Source organism: Rhodamnia argentea, chromosome 2 (assembly GCF_020921035.1).
Source record: "Rhodamnia argentea isolate NSW1041297 chromosome 2, ASM2092103v1, whole genome shotgun sequence".
Classification (NCBI taxonomy): Eukaryota; Viridiplantae; Streptophyta; class Magnoliopsida; order Myrtales; family Myrtaceae; genus Rhodamnia; species Rhodamnia argentea.
Window position 1 is genome coordinate 35,075,142 of NC_063151.1, and position 9,788 is coordinate 35,084,929.

General features: G+C 41.9%; 1 protein-coding gene across 2 annotated transcripts; it reads left to right on the top strand.

The window, feature by feature from the left end:
- Nucleotides 1–2,132: 2,132 nt before the first annotated feature.
- LOC115738789 (putative glutamine amidotransferase GAT1_2.1) lies at nt 2,133–4,516 on the top strand. 2 transcript variants are annotated; one of them, XM_030671527.2, is made up of 5 exons: nt 2,133–2,311; nt 2,410–2,729; nt 2,827–3,243; nt 3,380–3,586; nt 3,888–4,516. In XM_030671527.2, the coding sequence occupies exons 1-5, from the start codon at nt 2,221–2,223 to the stop codon at nt 4,137–4,139; spliced, it is 1,287 nt and encodes a 428-aa protein (XP_030527387.1). In that variant the 5' UTR covers nt 2,133–2,220; the 3' UTR covers nt 4,140–4,516. The 2 variants fall into 2 exon arrangements, with proteins under 2 accessions (XP_030527387.1, XP_048129382.1); XM_048273425.1 differs by having other exon boundaries at nt 3,392–3,586.
- Nucleotides 4,517–9,788: the final 5,272 nt, after the last annotated feature.

A 9,788-nucleotide genomic window follows, 5' to 3' on the forward strand; every position in this document is an offset into this window, starting at 1 on the left:
TTCCCCAATATTTTTTTTTTGTTTTATTAATCTTGTAAGTTTTGTCCGTTAATTATTGGATGGTTATTGGAGAATATTTTTCCTTGGTTGCATTTGGCATTGTTATTTTACATAGTATTCTAATCTTAATCCTTGTGATTGCAATCCATGGTCAATATAAATCATCTTATTCAATATGTCACTTCCACTCAATTAAAATTTCAATTCATCCATATTGTTTGTACTATAAACAAATGGATCAAAACGGATTAAATTGATCACTTTCGTTCGGATCATTTTTGACCCGATCCATCTCGACACGATAAGATGGAGAAAACTTATGCCTCCTGAAACACGAGGTTTAGGGTTAGTTCGGCTGACGTGCAAACATTATAACTGCTTCTTCATTTGACAGGTCGAGCCTTTAAAATATAACGATGGTGCGCTTGATACCGTGTTGATTAACACGTTTAAGTACTGAATCATGATTTCCAAACCGCTTTAGTCGTGATCAATTCTCATGCTACGCGTGGGAAAGATGTGGAACGTCCGAATAATAAAACTTTAATGGTCTGGTGCGCAAAAGCATCAACCGTCAAATAAATTAACCAGAAAAAAGAGACGAAGAAGAAGAAGAAGAAGAGAAATTCTCGAAGCATCAAAGGGAATGATGCCAGTTTTATGCCGCCGCAGGAATAGGAAGATATTGCTGGAAATTTAGGGGAAATGTTCAAGAACTCAGCCGCTAGAAGCTCCACATCACACATGCCAAATCACCAGATCAGCTCCTCCCTCACATTTGACCCGTCCTAGCCTAGATGGAGATGCACACCTAACCCAAGATAAGCCTTTACTACTCCCCCACCCCACCACGTTGCAATTTGATTAATGAAAATTGCAACATCACCGACAAATTGATGCACTCGATTTCCGGAGTCGGTAACTTATGTTGTTAGGATTAGGTGACAACGAAATGGCGAGTAACGGAAAAAAAAAAGAAAAAGAAATCAAGAAACAAAATTTATCATAATTCATCCTTAAACTAGAGTTAAATCTAATAAAGAATTCACTATAATTAGTATATCTCAATTCTCTGTTACAACTTTCAATTACAAGAGAAAAAGATTATATATAATAGTAACTATTCATTAATCCGAGTCCAAATTACAAATAAAATACTAGCTCAAAAGCAAGACCCCCACGCCTTCCTATTAACGGGGAGTATGAACCCACATCTCAGCATATCTATCCACAATGAAATTGCAAAAATTATGGGCAAGAACTCTTTTACCACTATGGTTTGGATAAACTTTCTTGTTTTTACCCGTATTCGTGCCTGTTTACCATATTGATTAATGCCAAAACCTATCCTAATTACAATGTCTATCCACATATATCGCAATAACCACATCCAAGAACCCCTTTTACCACGATGGTTTGGATAAGCTTCTTGTTGTTACCCGTGCCTGCTTACCATATTGATTAACACTAATTGCCATCATAATTGCCATATCTATCCACAAATGATATTGCAATAATGACAGGCAAGAACCCTTTTAGTTCAATGGTTTGGATAGCTTGTTTACCATAGGGAAATGCTTTTTTGATAGTACTGTTAGTGACAGTATAATCTCAACCGTAGATTCACACATTATCATCGCATGTTTTGCATAAAATACTCATTGATTGAAAAATCGTGCGGTAAAAAATAACTGACAGTAGCTTCAGATTATTAGGCTGGTAATTTCCTTTACCATATTGGGTAAAGCTAATCGCCATCCAGAACCATTGGCGCCGGGGAGTAATGGTTGGTTGGAGCCTGGATTTTGATTGGTCAGAACAGGCAATGGAGATGAAAAATCACGCTGTATTGATTGAGCATTTAAGCACTTTCTTCATTTGAAGTGCTAACTGTTCTGACACGGCTTCGTTCTTATCCACCAAAAACCATCCCCAGGAGTGGGAGATCCGACGCGGCGCCAGGACGTTGCAATCGTGTGCTTTCATATGGGTCAAGGTCAAACTCAACTCACTCTCACGTGTAAAACCCTAGCAAAAATAACAGCAGTGCGCTAATAATAATAATAATAATAATTTACAACTACTTAAGTAAATAAAAAAGATTTCTGTCCAAGAACGCCTCCTCTTCCCCCTATAAATGCACGCACAAACCTAAACAAACCTTCCACAGCAAAACCAAAACTGAAGAGGACGGATCACTCGCACACATCAACGTCGTCAATGGCTTCTTCTGATCTCTCCGTCATCCTCCCTCGCGCCCTCATCGTCTCGCGGCGCACCGTTCGCAAGAACAAGTTCGTCGATTTCGTCGGTACGTCACGATCGCATCCACCATATGATCTGCGTATTCTCAGTAGACGATGAGATGTGAATTGTTACAAGAAAAGGGGGTGTGATTTATTCTTGCAGGTGAATACCACCTCGATCTCATAGTGGCCTACGGCGCCGTCCCCGTGATAGTCCCCCGCGTGAGCGGGGTCCACATGCTGCTCGACAGCTTCGAGCCGATCCATGGCGTCCTGCTCTGCGAGGGCGAGGACATCGACCCGTCGCTCTACGAGCCCGAGGACGCCGCCACGGGGCTCTCCCCGGAGGAGCTTGAGGAGATACGGAGGCTCCACGCGAGCGACACTGCCATCGACCGCGAGAAGGACTCGATCGAGCTCGGCCTCGCCAAGCTGTGCCTTGAGCGCAACATCCCTTATTTGGGGATCTGCAGAGGCTCGCAGGTCCGAGAAATCGAGTGTTTTATTCAAGGGTTCGAAATCCACAACCCAAATTTAAATGTGTTTTATTTGGAACTAACACGTTCTGTTCTTGATGCAGGTCTTGAATGTTGCATGTGGAGGCACACTTCATCAAGACATTGAGAAAGAGATCAGTAGGAATTTTGCCCAAGAGAAGAGAGTTGCTCACATAAATTACGAGGATTACGATGCGCACAGGCATGTGGTCAGGGTTGTGGAGAGGACTCCATTGCATGAGTGGTTTAAGGACTCATTGGAGGACCAGAGGATGGAGATAATGGTGAACAGTTATCATCACCAAGGGGTCAAGAGACTGGCTCAGAGGTTTGTGCCCATGGCCTTTGCACCGGATGGCTTGATCGAAGGGTTCTACGACCCGGATACTTACAATCCTGAAGAGGGCAAGTTCATCATGGGCCTCCAGTTTCACCCTGAGAGGATGCGGAAGCCCGACTCCGACGAGTTCGACTACCCAGGTTGCCCGTCCGCTTATCAGGTGCTTAAAGATTGCTTTGTTATTTGACATATCTTGACGAATGATCTCAAGAAGGAGATGTGACGGGTTTTTGCTAGGCAATCCGATTCTTTTGCAGTTTCGTCGGACACACTACTGAACATCTGAATTGTTGCAGGAGTTTGTGAAGGCTGTGATTGCGTACCAGAAGAAGCTGATTAGCTCGACTTCGGTCTCGAGGCCGTTGAAACTCGATCAAGAAATGGAGAAAAAGAGGAGGATGATCGTTCGCAGCTTTTCACTTGCCAAGAATCTGTACACGACCGGCCAAGGGCTGAACCCATCCAAAGAATCTGAACTGAGAGCGGGTGCAGAATTTCTCGAGGTACAAATGTTTGTTGTTTCTTGTTCTTCTTTGAAATCTCCTTCGTTCACCTCAATTCCATCATTTTAGGCACAACTATTGAGCTATCCCTTTATGAAAAATTTATACCATTGTCTAGACTTGGGAGGTTAATTGAACTTTTGCTCGGTACATAAGATACCTTGAAAAGTAGTGGGTGTTTATTGAATTTCGCTAAAGAGCATCCATGGAAACTTTTCCTAGTTTACTCTTCGTGTAAGGTTTGTTCAATCTCGAAGTTTGGAATCTTAACCGTGTATTTTCTGTCATTTGGTTTCTGCAGTCGAACACAGCATTGACTTTGCAACAAGAGAAGAGGTTGAAGCAGATGGGTGCGACGGTGAGGAATGCGGGTTCATACATCGAGAGGCTCAAGCTGAATGAAGAAAGAGAGAAGATGGCAAGGAATGTGATCGGGAAGATGTCGGTCGAGCAAGTATCTGATCTGATATCCTTCTACAGAATGATGGAGCAGATATGCTCAGAAGTCCTGGATAGGAAGCTTCAGGACATCGTGAATGATCTGAACACATAAGGATTGTATTAAGTTCACCGTTCTGGTAATGCTTCAGATGCTACAACGTCTAAAAAGACTGGCATGCGAAAGTTTATGCGGCAACAAGTCGTCTGTTGTCGTCACGGGTCATGTTGACCCGAAATGTAATGAAGAAGACAGTGAATACGGGACAAGCAGCCATGTACGTATTCGTATATCAGTTCCTGTAGAATACTTGCATCTCTAAGACTACTTCTTGTCGGCAGATGTTAGTAGGGTGGACCGTGGACATAAAAAGGGTTCACGGGAAACTTGGGTGTGGCTCTTTTCATTATCACATCTCTGTATGTATAGTCGCCCATGTGCGGGTTTCTTTCGCATCAGCAATTGTGAATTGACATTTTCAATTTGTTTTACCCTTCAGATACATTCAGAGGAACAAAAAAAATGATTCCTTGTGATAATTTAGGAACTCATATTCGACGATGGAAATGCAAACCTTTCATATCGTTCGAATTTCGTTCACTAAACTTTGATAACATGAGTGAATAGAAGAGTTATAGTGCTATAGATAATTAACATTCATACATGAAATTGCTGTGTAAATGATGTGTCAGTTTTGAGTGATGGTATGATTATAAAAGTATCAAAATATATGCTTAAAATTCGAAAGTTTATAAAAAGACATTTTGATTTCTGCCATATTTGTTATTACAAGTGCAATTTTTTTTTTTTTTTGGTAGAGCAATTCTAAATCCTAAATTGATGTGGCTAACTTGAATTTATTGCTACTGAATATGACTCAGTTTTTTCAGAGTCTGTCATATTCAATGTCATATAGTGTTGTGGTGCTTCACGAAGACCCTTATGGGGATTTGATATATGACTCATTCGATAGGTAATTTACCAAAAAATTTAAAAATTTATTGCAATTCAATTCTAAAATCTTTTAATTTGGCCAATCTAATCCTAAATTTTTTGACAATTTGTCAATTTAGTCATTCCTATCAATTTTGGCTGAAAATCACCGACTAAATGGTCTAAATAGAGCCGGCCATCCTAAATGGTACAACTTGCTTTAATGTGAAAATATTTTTTTTTGAAATTTTTTTATCTTATCTTCCCTTTTTTTTTTTAACCCTAGGGATAGCAAGAAAAATAAAAGTAAAAAAAATGATGTAGAACAGCTGGCGCATAAGTTTCTAGAAAAACGCGATCACCGGAAGTCAGGGCGGTCCCACCACCATAAATAGACCCTTGAAGCAGAATCGCACCATTTATGGAGCTGCAATCTGTTCATCCCCAAAACCATGCATTTCCTTGATTTGCGGGATAACTGAAGCATCTTTATTTATTTGCTTTCCGTTTTAATTTGATTCTCATTATGGGATTTTATGGTGTGTTTATTTCCCTAAATGAGTCCTCCTTTTATAAAGGACTTCCACCCTATATAATGTTCACAATTCATTTTCTCAAATATCAATAATTCCTTTTGGAAAACTTTTCCAAATACTACTTCCATATGTCATTTGGTATCAAAGCTAGGTTCTCCCAGTGACGATAACTAATAACGTGAATAGAAATGCCTCCGTAGCCGAGGACCGTGCTAATGAGCCTATCACACGAGAGTTTACACATTTTGTTGAGGAAACTCAACGAACCCCGCAAGATAACCAACGGACAATGCAAGATTTGTTTGCCGCAATCCAACGGTTGTCTGCAAACCTTAACCCCGGCATTCTTGCGGTTGAACGTGCTCTAGCCACTCACGTCCCGTAAGTAGCTATGGAACATAGGGCCAACCCCCCAGCGCAGCGACAAGCCTATACTAAGGATTCCAAAGAAGATGAAGGTGAATTTCTCGATCTAGTCCATAGGGGCTACCAGAATAAAGGCTATTGACGCGATCCAGAACAATACCAATCGAAGGTCGACCTCTCCACCTTCAATGGCAATCTCAACATCGAAGATGTCCTTGATTGGCTTTGCGAAGTCGAGAAATTCTTCAATGCCATGGATATTAAAGAGGATTGCCAAGTCGAACTAGTGGCTTACAAGGTGAAGGATGGTACCTCGACGTGGTGGAAGCAAACGCAACTATTTCGTCGTCGTCAAGGTAAGGTTCCCATCCAAACCGGGAATCGGATGAAGCGGACGCTCAAGGTGCGACTCCTTCCACCCGATTATGAACAAGTCATGTTCTAGCAATTTCAATATCGCAAACAATTGGATCGGACTGTTCAAGTCTATGCAGAGGAATTCCTCCGACTTTCAGCCCGCAATAATCTTATCGAGTTGGAAGCGTAATAAATAGCCAAGTATATCTACGGCCTATGCTTAAACATCCAAGATCGTATTTAGTTGTATCGTCTATATTCTGTAGAATATGCATAAGAGATGGCCAGAAAATTGGAGTTACAATTGGAACGAACCAACTTCTCAAATAGAACGAGCAATTATACTCCTCGAGGGACATTCGAACGAGGAAAACCACGGGATGCTGCTGAGTCCTCTAATCGGCAATCCAACACTATGAACCAAAATTTGGGAAATACTGTTGGAACGCCCAAGCCTCCGGAGCCTCCTACCTCAAAAGCTCGCGTTGTTGCTCGGAATCCCTACATGAAGCCCTACCTAGAGAAATGCTTTGAATGTAACGAACTTGGACACCCCTCAAGTGATTGTCCACTACGGAGGGCGGTGAACCCGGTCGAGCATGAATGTGAACTTTATGAGAATGACTGGGAGGATGAAGAAGAAGTGGTCGATGAAGAAGGAGAACATGTTAACCGCGTGGTCGGACGACTACTATTAGCCCCACAAAAGGATGACTTACGACGAAATAACCTCTTCCGCACTTGTTGCACTATCAATGAAAAGGTCTGCAATGTCATCATTGATAATGGCAACTATGAGAACATTGTATCCAAAGCACTTGTCGACCACCTCTAAGTGAAGACAGAAGCTCATCCCTTACCTTATACGATTGGTTGGATCCATAAGAGGCCGAAATTTAAGGTAACTCGGATTTGTCGTTTGCCTATTTCTATGAAAAAATCATATAAGAATACAATAATTTGTGATGTTATTGAGATGGATGCACGCTACGTCTTGCTGGGACGACCGTGGCAATATGATGTTGATGTTACTCATTGAGCACGTGAAAATGTTTACTCCTTTGTGTGGGAGAAGACTAAAATCACTCTTCAGCCTTTAAATGAAGTTGCTCGTGTTTCGCGAACTACTCAAAAGAAGAATGAAAATGGCGTTCTCCTTAATGTTTGCAAAAGGAATGGCATATACCTGATTGTAGACAGTGGATCCAGCAAGAAGCCATCACAATTCCAGAAGCCCTCCAACTGTTGCTAAAGGCTTTCTTTGACATTATTCCCGATGACTTACCCGATGGATTGCCATTCATGCGAGACATTTAGCACCAAATTGATTTTCGACCTGATGCTAGTCTTCCAAACCTACCTCATTATCGTATGACCCCGAAGGAAAATCTAATATTACAAGAGAAGGTGGAAGAATTTTTTTAAAAAAGGTTTTATACGAGAAAGCATGAGCCCTTGTGCTGTTCTTGCCCTCCTTACACTGAAGAAAGATGAGAGCATGCGAATGTGTGTGGACAATCGAGCAATTAACAAAATTATGAATGATTAGTCATGCCCTTTAGGCTTACCAATGCTCCCAGTACTTTTATGCGTTTGATGACGCAAGTCCTCAAGCCTTTCTTGGAAAGTTTATGGTGGTGTACTTCGATGGCATCTTTGTCTATATCTTAGATGAACAACAACATGTGGAGCACCTACGGGATGTTTTGCAGGTCTTAGAGGCTAATCAACTCTACATCAACTTGCCCAAATACAATTATATGACCAGCCAACTATTCTTTCTAGGGTATGTCGTTGGTGCAGATGGCTTTTGAGTCAATGAGGCAAAAGCTGCTGCCATTTGAGAGTGACCAACACCCAAGACTGTTGGGGAAGTGCGGAGCTTTCATGGCCTAGCAACATTTTACCATCGGTTTATTCGCAATTTTAACACCATCTTAGCTTCTATTATAGAGTGCATAAAGAAGGGGCAATTCAACTTGGGTGATGCGGCAAAGGCGAGCTTTGCCTTAATCAAGGAGAAATTACTTATTGCTCCAGTTCTTGTCTTGCCAAACTTTGACAAGGTATTCGAACTAGATTGTGACGCTTTTGGAGTAGGAATTGGCACAGTGCTCTCCCAAGAGGGCAAACCAGTTGCTTATTTAAGTGAAAACTGAATGAAGTTCGACGTTGATGGTCCACTTAAGAACATGAATTTTTGGCCGTGGTACGAGCTATTAAACATTGACAGTTTTATCTATATCAGTATGAGTTTGTACTCAACACAAATCACCAAGCGCTTAAGTACATCAAAAGCCAGAAGCATTTGAACGGAATGCACGAGCGCCGGGTTTCTTTCTTGGAACAATTCAATTTTGTGCTTCATCATAAAGCAGGCCATCTTAACAAAATTGTTGATGCTCTAAGCCGCTGAGCTGTGTTACTTATTGCTATGCACAATGAAGTGGCGGGCTTTGAATGTTTGTGCGACCTCTATCCTAAGGGCGAGGACTTTTAAGACACCTGGCCGAAATGTCAAGCTGCTGATTTTGATGGTGACATGATTCTCCATGATAATTTCTTGTTTTATGGCAGCGGGTTGTGTATTCCGTGTATCTCCCTTCGAGAAAAACTTATTCGGGAACTACATAGTGGGAGCTTTGGAGGCCATTTGGGGCACGATAAATCCATTGCCTTGGTGGAGGAACGGTATTGTTGGCCACAAGTGATGTAGGACGTTGGGCGTTTTGTTCAAAAGTGTCCTATCCGCCGGATCGCAAGGGGACATTCCCAAAATACGGGCCTCTACACACGACTCCCCCAATTCTATCTAGATCTTGGGTGGACATTTCTATGGATTTTCTTTTGGGACTCCCGCGAACCCAACGAGGTATGGATTATGTCTTTGTTGGGGTGGACAGATTCATGAAGATGACCCATTTTATTCCCCGTAAAAAGACCTCCGATTCCTCTCATGTTGCTAGCCTTTTCTTTCGGGAAGTGGTTCGTCTACATGGTGTGTCAAAGACAATTACTTCTGATCGGGATACCAAGTTCCTTAGCCATTTCTAGAGGACCCTATGGATGTTGTTTGGCACAAACTTGCAGTACAGTAGTTCCTTCTAGCCTCGCATCGATGGACAGACCAAAGTGGTTAATCGAACTATGGTAGACATCATTTGTTGTCTCCGCAGTGATACGCCAACGCAATGGGACCGATATCTCATCCCCAGCAGAATTTACTTTTAATAACACAGTCAACCGCTCCACTAGCAAGTCTCCATTCAAGCTAGTTTTTGGTTGTGTACCTCAGCATACTCTTGATCTGATTCCTCTATCTAAGATTCTTGGTTATATTGTGGTAGCAAAAAATCTGGCGATCAAAATTCTGGAGGTTCAAGCCGATGTTACGGGCCAACTTGCTGCTTCTAACTCAAAGTACAAGGATGATGCTAACGAACGACGTCGTTCCATGGTTTTTGAAGAAGGCGATGAAGTAATGGTCTATCTACGCAATGAGTGTTTTCCTGTCGACACTTAAAATAAGTTGAAGCAACGGAAGGTGGGCCCATGTCACATCCTTCGCAAG